Raw genomic sequence first — 18,132 nt, 5'->3', positions numbered from 1 at the left:
TTTCTTTCTTTCTTTCTTTCTTTCTTTCTTTCTTTCTTTCTTTCTTTCTTTCTTTCTTTCTTTCTTTCTTTCTTTCATTTTTTTTTAAAGCTACAGTATATTTCTACAGGGAATGTTATGTTAAATTAGTAATTTTCATGGATTGGTCTACTTATAGTCCGTGTAATATACTAACTATATCTTACTATACTATTTAATGATTTGCACTGTTGTTTTAACTATTTAGTTTGTGAAGACCTATACCTATATTTTTTATCTCATGACTGAGTTTTCATTCAGATTACATTTTTAAATTTAGTGATAGTAATAGTTCATGCTTGTGTAACTTTTCAATTATGAAACCCTTCCACATGGGTTTCATTTGATCCTCACCATTTTCTGAAGTAGGTCGTGCCAAGTATTATATCCCTACTTGATAAATGAGGAAACTGAATCTTAGAGAAGCTAATGTGTACAAGGTTACCCAGCTAGTAAGTGGTAGAATGAGGATTGGATGTAGGTCCTCTGATTCCAGGTCACCTTTGTGTTTTTTTTTTTGTTGTTGTTGTTGTTGTTGTTGTTTTTAAATGGGAAAGTAGAATCAAAGAAAATAAAGAAAAATGAATCTGTAGGTACTTTTACTAAAACTGCTGCAAGTTAAGGAAAGGTAGAAAATAAAATGCAACATGGAAGAGAGAGTTTAGGCTTACTGGCTCCTACATCTGTGTAATAACACCTGCAGATGAGGTTAGCTCGGAAGGTAGACAATTTTAATAAAAAATATGTATCAAGAAAAAAATGTGTTGCTGGGCAACCAACGTGGTATAGCGGTTTGGGAGCAGGCCTGAGAGTCAGGAAGACCTCGATTGGTGCTGGACTCCATGCGGATACCATGACACCTCAGAACTCCTGCATCCAAGTGATCTCCCAACCTCAGAGCAGCAAGGATTACAGGGGTACACTACCATACCTGGTGGTTCATTGCTGCTGTTTTTTCTTTTACCATTCTTTGGCGTATTTGCGTTGTCCAAATAAACAATGTCCAAAATTGTTACAAGAATTCATACTCTAAAGCCTGCGTCTGAAATTCATGTGTAATGTTTCTAGCTATTGACCATGCTGCATAAGGAATCTATATAATCACCTGCCCGATAGGTCTGCTATTTGTCTGTCCTTTTGATCACTCGTGAAATGGAGATGGGTTTGAAAAAATAACTGAGGAACCTAAAAGTGGGAAGGGATGTCCTATGATTAGTGCAGTAACTTTCATGGTTACCACTGAGCCCTATAAGTGATAGTTATAGTTTGGCTAAGACAGGTGCCTACTGAAGATACCTAGATATTTAATTTAGCCACCTCAGGGCAAATGGCATAAGTAAAATGGGCAAGCTGAAGTTGCTCTTCTGAATTGTATGACTGATAGTTGAGGCCTAACATCAGGGAAAGGTTTAGAGTCAGATGCTAAAAGGAGAATTGAATTTTTATGACAGGCTAAACTTGACAAAGTACCATTCCATGCTACTGAGTGCACTTACAGGGTATACCTTGAGAGACCTAGGTTCACAGAGTGAAATGCCAAAAAGTAGGTTTTAAAGTTGTTTGGTAACCACAGACAAACAGAAGTAATAGAAATGGTGAACATCAGCAGTCAGCTTGACGTCATCAAAAACAGGTCATGCCAGACAGACCAACCTGATTTCCTTTTTAGACAGGTTACTAAACTGCTAGATCAGGGGAAAGCATTAACAGTTTACTTAGATTGTAGCAAACCATTTTATAAAATTTTTCGTGTTATTCTTGTGGAAAAGATGGCAAGAGATGGGCTAGAGGACTGAATGGCTAAATGGATTCTGAAGTGATTGACTGGAAAGTAATTGGGGCCTGTAGACTTCACCTCATACAAAAAGGCTGTGGTCTTCTCTTTTGATTTGAGGATCATAGAATCAAATTACAGAACCACAGAATTAGTCACTGGAAGCAAACTTCACCTAGTCTTGTTACCCTTCTGAGGAAGGGTGAGGAAACTGAGACCCAGGAAGTTTAAGTGCTTTGTCTGAGGTCTTAGAGCTAGTTTGTGACAAAGCTGATGCTTAAACCCAGGTCTTCCACCTTCCAGGTGCCGTGTTCTTTCTATCACATCATCACACTTCTCATACTTTCTTAGGTTTTGCGTCTGCTCTTCCGTATGTGGTAGGAACAAATATCAAAAGCTTTGATAGAGCTATGACTTAGTATGGATAGTTCTTCCCTCAACACAGATTGCAGCCCAATTAGGATTTCCAGACATTTCCCTCAGCACCCTGTCTTGTTATTGTATAGACAGCATGAGAGCATCCATTAGTTAGCTTTCCCTTTCATTATGCCTGACCCCCCTCCTTAAGTCAGATGTGAAGTTCTTTGTTGATAACATGTTGGATTTTCTTCATGCCCACCATGTCTCCACTGGGGTTTGGATGTCTCACAGTCTTAATTCTTGGGACAGTTTTGTTCCATGACACATAGCTGTACATCACTAGAAGAATGTTGTTATTTAAAAGTTGTGCCTTTGCTTCAGAGGGAAACTTGGGGCCATTAAAAACACTGTGCAGTTTCCCAAAGGTAGGGACTGTCTTTGCTTTTGTATTTGTTTGCCAAGGACTGGGCATAGTGCTTAGCACCTACTTTTTCATTGGCAGAAAAATCTGAGACAATCTTAGTTATTTAAGTGTTGTCTGGAGGAAAGAGTGCTTTGTTGTTTACTTCTAGGTCAGTATTCTTACTTATTAGATACAGTTATCAATAAATCATAGTTATTATAAATGTGTCATTAATTTAAAAACCCTTGACTATCTTTTCTCATACTGGCTAACACCTCTGAATGTCATCATTTTCCATACAAAATTTTATTAGTGAGAAAGCATTTTGTCTGTAATTGGTTGGTGATATAAAATACTATTAATAAATACCTTCACCCTTAAAGCCTCGCTATTTCCTCTACAGAAATACAACAGTATTTCTTCATTGAAAACTTGGTAACTTGATAAAATAAATGTTTATCGAATTCAGTTACATTGAAAGAGGCAATGGAATGGCAACTCACCATTCATTAGCAATAGGACACATTTGCTAAGCACCTACTTGTGTATGACACTTTGTTTTTGTTGTTGGTTTTCATATTTTTACCACTGAGACTTTTTTATTCTTTTTTTCCCCAAATTCTCTCCCTTCCTTTCTCCCCATTGAAAAGGCAAGAAAAAAATTATAAATAAATGCAGTTGTGCAAAAACAAGTTTGTGCATTAGCCATATTTGACCCTGTCCCCCACCCCCACCCCCCCAAAAAAAAGCACGGAAAGAAAGAAAAAGAAAAAAATATTCTTCAGATTGCACTCAGTCCATCAGTTCTCTCTCTGGAGGTGAATAGCATGTTTCATCATGAGTCCTTTAGAATTGTGGTGGATCATTGTGTTATTCAGAGTTACTGAGTTTTTCAAAGTTGATTATCTTTACAATATTGCTCTTACTGTATAGATTGTTCTCCTCATTCTGCTCACTTCACTTTGTGTCAGTTCATCAAAATCTTCCCAGGTTTTTTCTGAAACTATCCCCTTCATCATTTCTTTTAGCACAATGGTATTCTGTCACATTTATATATCACAACTTGTTTAGCTATTCCCCATTTGATGGGCATCTTCTCAGGTTCCAATTCTTTGACACCACAAAAAGAGCTGCTATAAATATTTTTGTACATAGGAATCCTTTTCCTCTTTCTGTGATCTCTTTTGGGTGTGGACCTCATAGCAGTATTGGTGGGTCACAGGGCATGGACAGTTTAATAGCCTTTTTGGTGTAGTTCCAAATTGCTTTCCAGAATGTTTGGACTAATTCAAGGCTCCACTGATGGTACATTAATGTAACAGTTTTTCCATATTCCTTCCACAATTTGTCATTTTCCTTTTTTTTTTTTTTTTAAATTTTAGCCAGTCTAATGGATCTGAGATGGTAGTTAGAGTTGTTTTAATATGCATTTCTCTAATTATTAGTGATGTAGAGCATTTTTTCATATGGCTGTTGATAGCTTTGATTTCTTCTGCTGAGAACTGCCTCTTCATATTTTTGGACCCTTTATCAGTTGAGGAATGGTTTCTTGTAGATTTGACTCAGTTCCATATATATTTTAGAAATGAGGCCTTTATCAGAAAAACTTGATGCGAAAATTTTTTTCACAGCTTCCTGCTTTTCTTCTTATTTTAGATGCGTTGGTTTTGTTTATGCAAATTTCAATGAAAATTTTATATAGTCAGAATTATCCATTTTACTTCCTGTGAACCTCTTAATCTTGTTAGGTAGTGAACTCTTCCCATATCTGTAGATCTGACAGATAAATTCTTCCATATTCCATTAGTTTGCTTATGATATAATGTTTATGTTTAAATCACATACCTGAGGTTGCTAGGTGGTCCAGTGGATAGAGCACTGGTCCTGGAGTCTGGAGGACCCGAGTTCAAATCCAGCCTCAGACCAGACACTTGACACTTACTAGCTGTGTGACCCTGGGCAAGTCACTTAACCTCAATTGCCTAAATAAAATAAAATAAAATAAAATAGATCACACACCCATTTTGAGATTATCTTGGTATATGCTATAAGATGTTGGTCTATGCCTAATTTCTGCCAAACTGCTTTCCAGGTTTCCCAATGGTTTTTTTTTTGTTTTGTTTTGTTTTTTTTGTCAAATGACGAGTTCTTACATCAATAGCTGATATCTTTGGGTTTATCCAACCCTAGGATACTGTGCTTGTTTGGTTTGGCATATTGTGTGTCTAATCTGTTCCAGTGATCAGCCTTTCTGTTTCTTCCCCAGTACCAAAGTGTTTAGATGATTACAGCTTTTTAGTGTATTCTGAGATCTGGTACTGCTAGGCTCCTTTTCTTCCCATTTTTTCCCCATTGGTTCTCTTTATATTCTTGACCATTTGTTAATTTTATGGTTCTATTTATCAAGGTCTTTATGTTCAAGTTCTTTTTTTCTTTGCTCATTCTTCCAGCCTGCTACTTGAGTTTGGAGCCATTGAAAGTTTGGGGGCATGGGAATGTCGTATACAAAGCTTATTTCTTTAGTAAAGTTAGTCAGATAAGAGCATTTGGAAAGGACAGAGATTGGAGGTAAGAAAACCAGTTAGGAAACTATTGAAATAGAGCTATATTAAGAAGCAGATTTGTATAGTGGAAAGAGTACTAGATTCACAATCAGAATACCTGGATGTCTATGTTCTTAACAAGGTGTCTGTAATCTTTTTTAAAAAATATTTTGTTAATTATATAATTGGTTTCTTTTGTTTTCCTATGTAGTTGATTTTATACCTTTACATAAATTATTTTGAGAAGGCTTCACTACCTACCTGCCATTTTTCTCATTTGTTAGTTAGAGGTAATGCTTAAAATATATACTGCAGAGTGTTCTGTGAGGAAAGTGCTTTGCAAACAATATATGCATCTGAATTCTATTATTATTAAGGAAGTGGCAATGGGAATAGAAAGAGACAGACTTGAGAGATAATACAAAGGAAGAACTAAGACAGGGGAATGGGAAGGCTTGAAGATTATTTGAAGGTTTCAAGCCTGGTTGACAAGGAGAATGAATGCTAATACTATTAAAAGAAATATAGCAGACTCTGGGAAGGCCTGGCTTTGGGAAAAAGGTAGTGGATTTAAACAGGTTGAGTTTTGAGATGCTGTCAGTACATCTAAGTAGCAATATCCAGCAGACACATGAAGGCTGCAGTGAGGACAGAATTTAAGCTTCCTAAATATGGAGAGTTGAAGTAAGTTTACAGTCTACATAAAAACCATTCCCTTTGAACAAGATTATTAATCCTCTACTCATGGATTTGAAATATCTACTAGTCAAACTAAGATAATATACCAGCCAGCACATCCTCCTAGGTCTCTTATTCTGTGTGAAAGAGAGGGAGGGAGGGAGGGAGGCACCAAGACATCACAGGAGAGGTGGGAATTCCCAATATCTCTGCGACCCCTTTAGGTATATAGCCTCACAGAATTCAACTGAAATTACTTGTTCTGTTCATCTTCTTCTTTTTTCCTCTTCACTTTTCATTTCTCAGGGTTTCAAGTCTGATTGTCTTATACTTCTCTATTTCTCCTCCCTTGCTTCCTCATTCTTCTGTTAGCTCCACTTTTCTTTCCCTATTTTCTTTTTTTTTTATTTTAACATTTTTATTTGAAGTTTTGAGTTTCAAATTCTATCCCTGTCTCCGTCCCTACCTTACCTCCTCCCTGAGACAGTAAGCAATCATGTAGGTTATACATGTGCAATTATATAAAACATTTCCATATTAATCATCTTGTACAAGAAGACTCAAGTCAAAGAAAAAAATGAAAGAAAGAAAGTGAAAAATAGCGTACTTCAGTCTGTAGTCAAACAATATCAGTTCTTTCTCTGGAAGCAGATAGTAGGCTTCATCATTAGGCCTTTGGGATTATTTTGGGTCATTGTATTGCTGAGTCATTCACAGTTCTCCATTGAAAAGTATTGCTGTTACTGTGTACAGTGTTCTCATGGTTCTGTTCACTTCACATCAGTCAATGTAAGTCTTTTCAGGTTTTTCTGAAATCATCCTGCTTGTCATTTTTTATAGCACAATAATATTCCATTACAATCATGTAACACAATTTGTTTAGCCATTCCCCAGTTTATGGGCATTGACTTCTAATTCTTAGCCACCACAGAAAGAGCTGCTATAAATATCTTTGTATAAATAGGTCCTTTTCCCTTTTTTTTGGATGTCTTTGGGACATAGACCTAGCAGTGGTATGGCTGTGTCAAAGGGTATGCACAATTTTATAGCTCTTTGAGCATAGTTCCACATTACTCTCCAGAATGGTTGGATAAGTTCACAACTCCACCAACAGTGTGCATTAGTGTCCCAGTTTTCCCACATCCCCTCCAACATTCAACATTTTCATTTTTTGTCATATTAACCAATCTGATAGGTGTGAGATGGTGCCTCAGAGTTGTTTTAATTTGCATTTCTCTAATCAATAGGGATTTAGAGCATGTTTTCACATGACTGTAGATAGCTTTGATTTCTTTATCTCAAAATTGCTTGTCCATATCCTTTGACCATTTATCAATCGGGAAATGACTTGTATTTTTATAGTTCTCTGTATATTTGAGAAATGAATCCTTTGTCAGAAATACTCCCCCCCTCCAGTTTTCTGCTTTCCTTATAATTTTGGTTGCATTGGTTTTGTTTGTGCAAAAGCTTTTTAATTTTATATAATCAAAATGACCTATTTTACATTTTGTAATGATCTGTATGTCTTCTTTGGTCCTAAATTTTTCCGTTATCCATAAATCTGACAGATAAATTATTCCATGCTCTCTTAATTTGCTTATAATATCACCCCTTAGGTATAAATCATGTGCACATTTTGATCTTATCTTGGTATATGGTGTGAGATGTTTGTCTGTACCTAGTTTCTGCCATACTCCTTTGCAATTTTCCAGTAGTTTTTGTCAAATAATGGGTTTTTGTTCCAAAACTTGGATCTTTGGATTTATCACATGCTAGATTACTATGGTTATTTACTATAATGTAATTTGTACTTAATCTATTCCACCAATCCACCACTCTATTTCTTAGCCAATGGCAGATTATTTTGATAATTACCACTTTATAATACAGTTTGAGATCTGGTATGGCTAGACTACCTTCTTTTGCATTTTTTTCCATTGATATCCTTGAGCTTTTATTCTTCTAGATGAATTTTTTTACTTTTTTTCTAGCTGTATAAAATTTTTGATGGTTTGATTGGTATGGCACTGAATAAATAGATTAATTTTGGTAGAATCGTCATTTTTTATTATGTTGCCTCGGTCAATCCATGAGCAATTAATATTTTTTCAATTATTTAGAGCCGTCTTTATTTGTGTGAAAAGTGTTTTATAATTATGTTCATATAGTTCCTGGGTTTATCTTGGCAGGTAGACTCCCAGGCATTTTATGTTGCCTACAGTTATTTTAAATGGAATTTCTCTTTCTATCCCTTGTGCTGGACTTTGTTTGTAATATATAGAAATGCTGATGATATATGTGGATTTATTTTGTATCTTGCAACTTTGGTAAAATTGTTAATAATTTCAAGTAGTTTTTTAGTTGATTCTGTAGGATTTTCTAAGTATAGGATCATCATCTATAGAGAGTGATGGCTTTGTTTCCTCATTGCCTATTCTAATTCCTTTAGGCAAGAGTTTAATTTCTTTTTCTTCTCTTATTGCCAAAGCTAATATTTCTAGTATAATATCAAATAATAGAAGTGATAATGGGCAGTCTTGCTTCATCCCTGATTGTATTGGGAAGGCTTCTAGCTTATCCCCATTAAAGATAATGCTTGCTTATGTTTTTAGATAAATAGTATTTATCATTTTAAGGTAAGCTGCATTTATTCCTTTGCTTTCTAGTGTTTTTAATAAGAATGGGTGCTGTATTTTGTCAAATACATCTATTGAGATAATCATGATTTGTGTTGTTTTTGTTATTGAAATGGTCAGTTGTGCTGATAGTTTTCCTAATATTGAACCAACTTTGCATTTCAGGTATAAATCCTACCTGATCATAGTGTATTATCCTTGTGATATGTTGCTGTAGTCTTCGCTAGTATTTTATTTAAAATTTTTTGTGTCAGTATTCATTAGGGAAATTGGCGTATATTTTTCTTTCTCTGTTTTGGCTCTTCCTGATTTAGGTATCAGCACCATGTTTGTGTTGTAAAGGGAATTTGGTAGGACTCCTTCTTTGCCTATTTTTTCAAATAGTTTTTTGTTCTTTAAATGTTTGCTAGAATTCGGTTGTGAATCCATCTGTTCCTGGGGATCTTTTCTTAGGAAGTTGATTGATGGCTTGTTCAATTTCTTTTTCTAAGATTGGGTTATTTAAGTATTTTATTTCATCTTCTGTTAATCTGGGTAACTTATATTTTTGTAGATATTCATCCATTTCACTTGGATTGCCAGATTTATTGGCATATTATTATTTCCCTATTTTCTAAGCTGTGTCCCCCACCCTCACTCACCCACCACATAACAAAGAAGTAGGAATATAAGAAGAAAAGCTACCCAGAAACATTTTAAACAATGTTTTCTCCTTTGTGTTATATGTCAGTATGTTGCATATGGTACTGTATAGGTGCATTTTGATAATTTCCTGATGTATTGATATCATTATGCTGGCAACGTTTGTATTATCATCCTTAAGTCAAAAGCTCCTAGAAGTTTCTCACAATCTCTTTTACTCTTTTATATGGCATCTCCCCACAGTGGACTGTGGCATAGATAATCTTATTCTTTAAATGCATTTTTTTAGATTCTGCCCCTAGCTTCACCTTTGATTAGCCTTATCTTTGCTTTTTCACCCTGGGGGCAAGGATGTAACCATTTTTTTAAGGGCCTTCTTGATGCCCTTTGTTTCTTACAGTCATTTCACAATATCCCCACAGCCAGCCACCACTGAACCTTCCTTTTAATAAAGGAAAATGTTAAGAGAGGAAAAAAAACAGAGACTGTCTGATAGCTCATGCAACCTTCTGCATCTGTTGTCTTTTAACTCTTTATGGAGAAGAGGGAAGTAAAGACAAATGTGGTCCTTTGTCTTCCCAGACCAAGATTAGTCATTGTAGTTAGTCAGTGTTCAGCTGCTATTCAGTGATACCAACCCTGGCCTAAAACCATAGCCTTTTTTCAGCCTTCTTTCTTGCCACTACTGTAGCATTCGACATTATTTACTGCTCCTCTCTCTTGGATTCTTTCTCCTTTCTGGGATTTCATGACATTTTTCTCTCCTCATTTCCTCTCTACCTGTGTGCAAGATCTTATGCCCCTCATCCTTTATGTGTAGATGTACCCCACACCTCTGTCTTGGACCTTCTCCTCTTCTCTGCCCACCCTCATGATCTCAGGTGATTTATCAACCCCATGGATTCAGTTATTCTCTCTACACAATCCCATGTTAACAGCTGCCTTTTAATGATCTCCTTGTATACATTCCAGAGGTTCACATTCCCTATGTCCAAAACACCCCCCTAAACCTCTTTCTCTGGCTTTCCTCCGAACTTTCCTCTTTTTGCCAATAGCATCATTGTATCCCAGAGAGAAAGGTTATCCAGCCCAACTTACTCATTTCACAGAGGAGGAAAAGCTCTTGCTGGAGAGGTTACATGATTTTTCCCAGGGGAGACAGGGCTAATAACTGCCCAAGGTGGGACCTGAATCTAGATCTTCCTGACTTCAAGTCCTGGCCCCTGTCCATTCCATCACGCCGCCTCCTGCTGTCCTTCTGATCATTGTCAGAGTATCTTCATCTCTCTGTCCCTCCTGTGCCAGCCTTAAATTCAATTTCTACATCTCTTACATTTATCCCCTTTAGTTCACACAGCCACCACCTATTTCAGGCCCTCACCATCTCTTGCTTCAACTACCGCATTTGGTCTCACTGCTTCCATTTTCTCTCTTCTCCACTTTGTATTCTACACAGCTGCCAAAATGATATTCCAAAAAAATTAGATCTGACCATTTTACTCCCTTGCTCAAGAATCTGGTAGTTCCCTGTTGCTTCTAGGATAGAGACATTTAACACCTTCCACAATCTGGCTCCATCCTATCTTTCTAGACTGATTTCACATTCTTCTCCCATACTTTATGTTCCAGGAAAACTGGCCCATTTGCTATTTATAACCTATATACAACCTTTAATGTCCCCATTCAAAGCTTTTGCATGTACCGTCTCCCATGCCTCAGAATGTTCTCCTTCTTCTCTTTTTCCCCTTCTCCTCTCTTGGAATTCCCTCGTTCCCTTGCTCAACCAAGTGCTACTTCTAGGAAGCATCTCCTGACTTCCCCCGCCTTGTTAATGATGGCACCCTGGAAATAATTTTACATTTGCTAAATTTACCTGTTTGTATTCATGTTTCCTCTCAGGAAAACGTAAATACCCTAAAGGCAAGGACTGTTTCTAATTTAGCTTGATATCCCTCCCACCTAGCACAGTGCCTGGAACATGGTAGGCACATTAATAATGTTTGTGCTATTGGATTACATGGAATTGAAATATTTTCTTGGTAGGAGATCAGCTCATTGATATTTGGCAAGGGCTCTAGCCCTCTGTGCCTTAGTTTTCCTGTCAGATAAATGAGCATATCACAATTTACCGTTTAACCATCCAGAATTTTGTGCGGATGAATTAATAGAATATTTCAGAAGTTCACCTCATGTATTATTTATAATGTGCCCATGTAATGTTTGGCATTGGCCTGTCACTATAAAGGTTTTAAACTACGTAAGGGCAAAGAATTATTATTTCCTATTCGAAGTCTCCTTCTCCCTGCCCCCCAGAACCTTTCTTTAAACTTTGTTTGTGTTCCCAAGCACATCTGTAAGATTTTCATTGACTTTATTAGGAACCCTCATTGTGTATTCAAGGACATGGTTTGATACTATATGATATATTCAGTAATCAGTGTTTACAGTGATTCAGATCTTGATATGAAAATGTCGGTGGAGTGCTCAAGGGCAGAAGGCTAAATATAACTCCTTCCAACATTTTCTTCTCCACCCATCCAAACCCCAAGCTTGCAGAGCTGTCATTTTTCTCTTCCTTCTGTCTCCTTCATTTTTCATTCATAAGAACCAGTGTCTATGAAGGAGCCATCCTGAGCACGCATTCCTATTAGGAAAGAAACAAGAAATATTTTCACAAATGACATCTAGGTGTATTTGAGTGTGTGCTGAGATAGCGATAGAAACTTGATGATATTTTCAGTGACTGCGGGCAGGTGGTTAGCACTCAAGGGGGGTGGGGAATGAAAAAATAAACACAAAAAGGCTGTAATCAGATTGTTAGGTGGAGCAATAAGCAATGACTGTTCAAGATTTGCATTTAGGAGGTATACCATGTTTTAAGTAGCTTTAATATGACATTTGGGGACTGGTTATTTTTGTGTCAAATCGGAAGCAAGATAGGATCTGTTTATCATTTATAACAGTTCCGCATCAAAAAGTTCACCTCAATTTTCCTTGTTTTATTATTGCTCAAGAGAGATACTGTTATATAACAGAACACTAAAGAAGGACTGACCTCATTTCATTTTTGGGCAGAGACCTAGGTCTAAATTTCTGCAACTATCTGCAGATATCATTTCATAGGACAGGGAACCTTTCTGTGCGTACTTTTATTACTATCATCAACAATGCACACAACCTTTTTGAGCTTATGAATGTGTTTTTAGAGCTAAGGACTGCACAACTGTTCTCTAATAGCTTCCCTAAAGGGAGTGACTACTGTTTTCACAAGTGTAATAAGGTTTGAAAAGACCTTGAAAGATCATCTGTCGGTGTCTTTTGTTGACCAGGTAGACATCTTCCTGAACAGACAGACATCTCATTTTTTTCTTTAAAAAGAGTTTTTGCTGTTATTAATGCCTTTTGTTATTTTCAAATATAGTTCTTTCTCTCCCCATCCAGCAAGCAAAGATTAAACAAGAAAGAGAATAAAAGCAGGTCAGCAAAAACCAGCCAGTGCATCAGCTGAGTTTGACAGAATGTGCAGTGTTTCTTACCCAGAGTTCCCCACCTCTGAAGTGAAAGCCTTGAGGGAGGCATATTTTCTCAACTCTTCTCCCAGGCTGAACTCTGTCATTCTAAGTATTGTTTCATTTTATTGTCCTTTCCATTTCCACTGTTGTAGTATAATTGTATTGTTTTCCTCAATGTACTATACTCTGCATCAGTTTATACAAGGTTTCCCATGTTTCTCTGAGTTCTTCATATGCATTGTTTGTTGTTTAAATTAGGATTTTTTTAATTAATAGAAATTGATTTTCTCTACTTCCTGCCCCTGCCTCCAACCATTGAAAAAGAAAAGAAAAACAAAATTCTGGTAACAGACATTCATAGTCAAGCAAAACAAGTTCACACATTGGCCACCAAAAGATTATTTCTCATTCTGTACCCTGAGTCCATCACCTCTCTGTCAGGAGGTAGTCAGCATACTTTATCATTTGTCCTCTGAACTAGTGGCTTGTCCTTGTGTTGATCAGAATTCTTGAGGCTGTCAAAGTGGTTTTTACAGCATTGTTATTATATAAATTTTTCCCCTTATTCTGCTCACTTCATCCTACCCAAGTTCATACAGTTTGGTTTCATTGAAACTCTCTGTTTAATGATTTCTGTGGCATAGTAGGATTCCATTCCATTTAGCATCATCATCACTGCTAGCATTTATATAGTGCTTTAAGGTATGCAAAGCACTTTACTTTGAAAACTCATTTGATCCTCACAACTGTGTGGCAGATACTATTATTATCTCGATTTTACAAATGAAGAAACTGAGCCACAAATAGGGTCACCCAGCCAGTAAGTATCTCAGGCAAGATTTGAACCCAAGTCTTCCTGACCCCAAGTCCCAGGTGCTATTATCCACTGTGCCACCTAGCTGCCATAAATATACCATAATTTGTTTAACTATTCCCCAGTTGATGGTTACTTCTTTAGTTTCCAGTTATTTGCTACTCCAAAAAGAGCTGCTGTAAATATTTTTGTATATATGGGTTCTTTTTTTTTTTGAGATCTTTGGGGTACAAGCCTATTAGTGGTATCCCTGCGTTAGCGACTATGTACAGTTTAGTAACTTTTGAGACATAGGTCCAAATTGCTTACTAGAATGACTGCACCAATTCACGACTCCATTAACAGTGTTACAGTAATGTCCTACTACATTCATGTGCCAAAATTTGTTCAGCCATTCCACAATTACCTAGTTTGCTTCCAATTTTTTTTAATACCACAAAATATGCTCCTGTGAGACTGTTCTTTTTCTTTTTTTTTTATCCTGTTTGGAGTAGGTACATGGCTAACGGTGGTATCTCTAGGAAAAAAGTAAAGACATTTTAGTCACTTTTAAAAGCATAATTCCAGATCTCTTTCCTAATGGCTGGACCAGTGCACAGGTCCACCAATGGCATATTAGCACACCTATCTCCTGGCAGTTGCTCCAGCAATGACTATTTCCATCTTTTCCTCTCTTTCTCACTGTTGTTGGGTATGAGATGGAACCTCAGACATATTTTATTTGCTCGAGCATTCTTTCGTTTGGTTGTTTATCCAGTAGTGTGCAATTCTTTTGCAAACTATTTTGATCCTTTAACCATTGGGGAATAACTCTTAGTCTTATATAGTTATACTGCTCTTTAAAAATTAGTTGAGATAGGGGCAGTTAGGTGGTGCAGTGGATAGAGCTCTGGCCTTGGAGTCAGAAGACCTGAGCTGAAATCCAGCTTCAGACACTTGACACTTACTAGCTTTATGACCCAGGGCAAGTCACTTAACCCCGATTGCCCCACCAAAAAGCAAAAAAAAAAAAAAAAAAAATAGAAAAGCTCTCCTTATGAATTTTTTAAAAGCTCTCATAAATGTCTGCCTGGCGAAATCTATGTGTGTTTTTCAAATTATTCCAGATTACAACTTTTTTCTGTGTTTTTTTTTTCTCTGATTGTTGGGTGTTAGTGGTGCTTCACTATACAAGTTTAATTTATGCTGTTTTGATATTTAGTCAGCTTGTGAAACAGTTTGTCAGAGGATGAATGCATAAGAAAATATGAGAGAATTATAATTAGGAGTGTTTTTCTAAATTTGGGTCTTTAAAAAATCTATCATAATGAAGTATGTTTTAATTCATTTGGTTTTCTTTGTCCTCTCAGGTGGATCTCCTTATTTGGCAACCAAAATAAATGAAGCAAAAGACTTGCTAGAATCCAGCATTAAACAATGATGCTCAAGGACTGCTGTCATGGAAAGTTGAACTGTGAAAAAATTTAATAAAAGTTCTGCAAAATGAAGTTGTACTATCACTTTCTAATCTACACATGTATATTATTCGAACTCAGAACAGACTAATAGTTAAAAGTTCCTGACTGGCTACTGGCTCCCCTGATTTCCTTTAAGTCCCAACTAAAATGTCATCTTCTACAGGAAGCTTTTCCCAATCCCTCTTCTTTTTTAATTATTTCCTATTCATCATGTACAGAGCATGTTTGTAGCTCCTTGTTTGCTTGCTGTCTCCTCCCCCATTGGATTTTGAGCTTCTAAAGGCAACAGCTGTCTTTTCCCTCTTTTTGTATCCCCAGTGCTTGGCACAGTGTCTGGCAGATAGTAGATGTTGAACTTGAATTCCATCTTAGACTCTAACTAGCTAGTTTCATGACCTTGGGAAAGTCATGCCTCAGCTTCTTCATTTGTAAATAGAGGGGAGGTAGACTTGATGGTCTCTAAGGTCTCTTACAACTCTAAGTCTGCAACCCTATGATACAGCTTACTCCTCCTCCTGACCTAGCGTACTGGGAGACAATAAAGAAGGTGCACCCCGTGGCCATGGAGGGCGTCTCTTGAAAATGCCAGGTTCCCATTAGTGCAAGCAGATGGAAGGAACTTGAGAGGAAGTGGTCTAAAATGATTAAGGCTTGTTAACAACCCAACAGAATTCCAAAGGGTACAATGAAAGGCGTGGGCTAAGACTGCCAGGGCATGAGGCTGATTAGGATGACAAAGTGGTAACAATGGAAACGAGTCTTCATATAAGTAGCCTGTAATATTGAATCTCAGAGATTTGGAGAGGAGGTAGCCTGAATTACCGACATTGCCTTACTGCCATCATTCAGCCATCCTCCTTAGGAGTTCACCCCCAAATAGCTTTCCCACCATTTTCTCCTTTCACCCACCTGGCGAACAGTCTACCTTTTCATCCTAACCCCTGCCTTTGCTCTTGGGAATGTCAATATACATGTTGATATTGCCTGAAATACTCTGGTCTTCCTAATCATTAACCTCCTTACCACCTGTGATCTGCACCTTAGCTCCATCTTAGCCATGCACAGGAGTTACCTTGATTTCACCATCACCCAGAATTGTTCAATCTCCCTGGCCTGGAACTCTGAAATTCCTCTCTGACCACAACTTAGATCTTTCCATTTTTCCAGTCACTCCTATCAAACCTTTTTTTTGGGGGGGGGAGGTGGCAGAGTTTTGGGGGGAGAAAAGGAAAGGCAAAGCAGCCTTATTGGGAATTGTGAAAATTGTAGTTTGCCCACAGGTATCTCAAAACTGTTTTGGGGCAACTTCCCTCCTCTGGTCTTTTGGTCCCCTTCTCCACTACCTAAGTCTGATGGGTGGTTCAGTGGAAAGTCCTAAACATTTTAAATCAAAAGACCTGTGTTCCACTCCCAGTTTTGCTTCTTAGTACCTGTATGACTTTGGGCAAGTCAACATCTCCTAAGTCTCCATGTCTTCATCGGTAAAATGAGAGAGTTAATCTTAGATGGCTGCTAAAGGGCTGTGCTACTTCTAGGGCTGTATCCCAAAGAGATAATAAAAAAGGGAAAAGCACCCACATGTACAAAAATATTTCTAGCAGCTCCTTCTGTGGTGGCAAAAAAATTGGAAATTGAGGGGATGCCCACCAATTGGGGAATGGCTGAACAAGTGGTGTATGAATGTAATGGAATACTATTGTGCTATAAGAAATGATGAGCAGGCAGACTTCAAAAAACCTGGAAAGACTTAAATGAACTGATGCAGAGTGAAGTGAGCAGAACCTTTCTCAGCAATGCAAGAATCTAAGACATCTCCAAAAGTCTCATGATGGAAAATGCTATCCACATCCAGAGAAAGAACTATGGAGTTTGAATGCAGATTGAAGCATACCATTTGCTCCTTTTTTTTTCTTCTGTTTTGTTTTGTTATTTCTTGTGACCCTTCTTTTTGGTTCTAATTCTTCTTAACAACATGACTAATGTGAAAATAAGTTTAATAGGAATATACATGTAGAGCCTATATCAGATCGCATGCCATCCTGGGGTATGGAGAGAGGTGGGGAGGATGGAGGAGAAAATTTAAAACTCAAAAACTTAAGGAAGTGAATGTTGAAAACTAAAAATAAATTAATTTAAAGAAAATAAAGCGGCTATGTGGCCACCTCTGCTCTGACTTCCCTTTCCTCCTCTTGATATCTTGACCCTAGAGCTCGTCAGTCCAACTTCACACTGTCCTCCACCATTAAATCTCTTGTCCCCTTGTCCTGTCACTGCTCATGCTTTGCCAAACACCATTAGCGACTCTCTCCATTCCTTCTTGTGTATGGCTGGACACCATTAGAGCAAATAACCCAACTGTGCCAACTGGATACACTTCAAATTTTTCTATTTTCAACTGCAGCTTCACTGCTATATGGGAATCTTTTTATTATTCTCTTATTGAATCTCTATTGCACTCCACACCATGGCCACTCCAAACCTCTTGTCATGTCAAGCCATGTATGCTATTCATCCCTTCTTTTTCCTCCCTCCTCTCTCTCAGCAATGGACTTTATTTCTCCTTTTTGGAAGAACTATGCACTCTTTGCAGTCCTATGGTTAAAGTGGCAGTATGAGGAAAACAATTACATTGACTCAAGATTTGCCTATTAGACTCTAGAAGGAAAGTCCGAGAGGGTTCTAGAGAAGCAAAGACCTCATGAGACTATAAAGGGGCAGTATTTAATTATATAGCCTCCAAGTACCATGCATGAGTGATTCTTAATTCTTGATGATTGATTCTTGATTTCCTTCATGTGGATATTTCTTCCACTGTTACAGTCCTCAACTTGTCCATGCTTTCTTGTACATGTACAATATAATTCCTATCTGTGTTTTCCGTAAGTCTAGCATGTGGGATCTACCCAACCCACCAGATGCCATCTTTTTTGCTTTTTATATTTTCGGGGTACAAGTGTAACACCACGTTCATATATTGATTGGGTTTTTGTCTTTCTGGGTCACTGGATCACCTGCTTTTACAGCCCTACATATTCTTGTCTTTTCTACCACTTATGTCATGCAAATTATCATTGGTAACATGCTACAGCCTACTTATGCACATGATAGTTTTTTCCCCCTCCAATTAACCTTTGAGTTAGTTGTAACCTTAATTCTTCTGAGATCATAGTGTCCCATGATTCAGACATAACCTGGAGATTACTGATTTTAAAGAAATGAATGTTTGCAACAAAACAGTAAGTAATTTTGGATTATCAAAAGTATTGTGTAGTCTAAAATGCTGTTACTCAATTCC

At 37.3% G+C, this 18,132-nt stretch overlaps 1 protein-coding gene across 1 annotated transcript in view; it reads left to right on the top strand.

Annotated features, from left to right (window-relative positions):
- DNAJC15 (DnaJ heat shock protein family (Hsp40) member C15) overlaps window positions 1-14,879 on the top strand; it is a 56,368-nt gene extending 41,489 nt beyond the window's left edge. Inside the window, exon 6 of the mRNA XM_027873766.1 lies at window positions 14,730-14,879. Coding sequence (XP_027729567.1) covers window positions 14,730-14,800 — 71 coding nt within the window. The 3' untranslated portion in view covers window positions 14,801-14,879. The remainder of the gene's footprint in view (window positions 1-14,729) is intronic.
- Window positions 14,880-18,132: the final 3,253 nt, after the last annotated feature.

This window comes from Vombatus ursinus, unplaced genomic scaffold (genome assembly GCF_900497805.2).
Source record: "Vombatus ursinus unplaced genomic scaffold, bare-nosed wombat genome assembly UNPS02014802.1, whole genome shotgun sequence".
Taxonomy (NCBI): domain Eukaryota; kingdom Metazoa; phylum Chordata; class Mammalia; order Diprotodontia; family Vombatidae; genus Vombatus; species Vombatus ursinus.
Note: the sequence above shows the minus strand (reverse complement) of the source record. Positions and strands in the feature narration are given on the sequence as shown.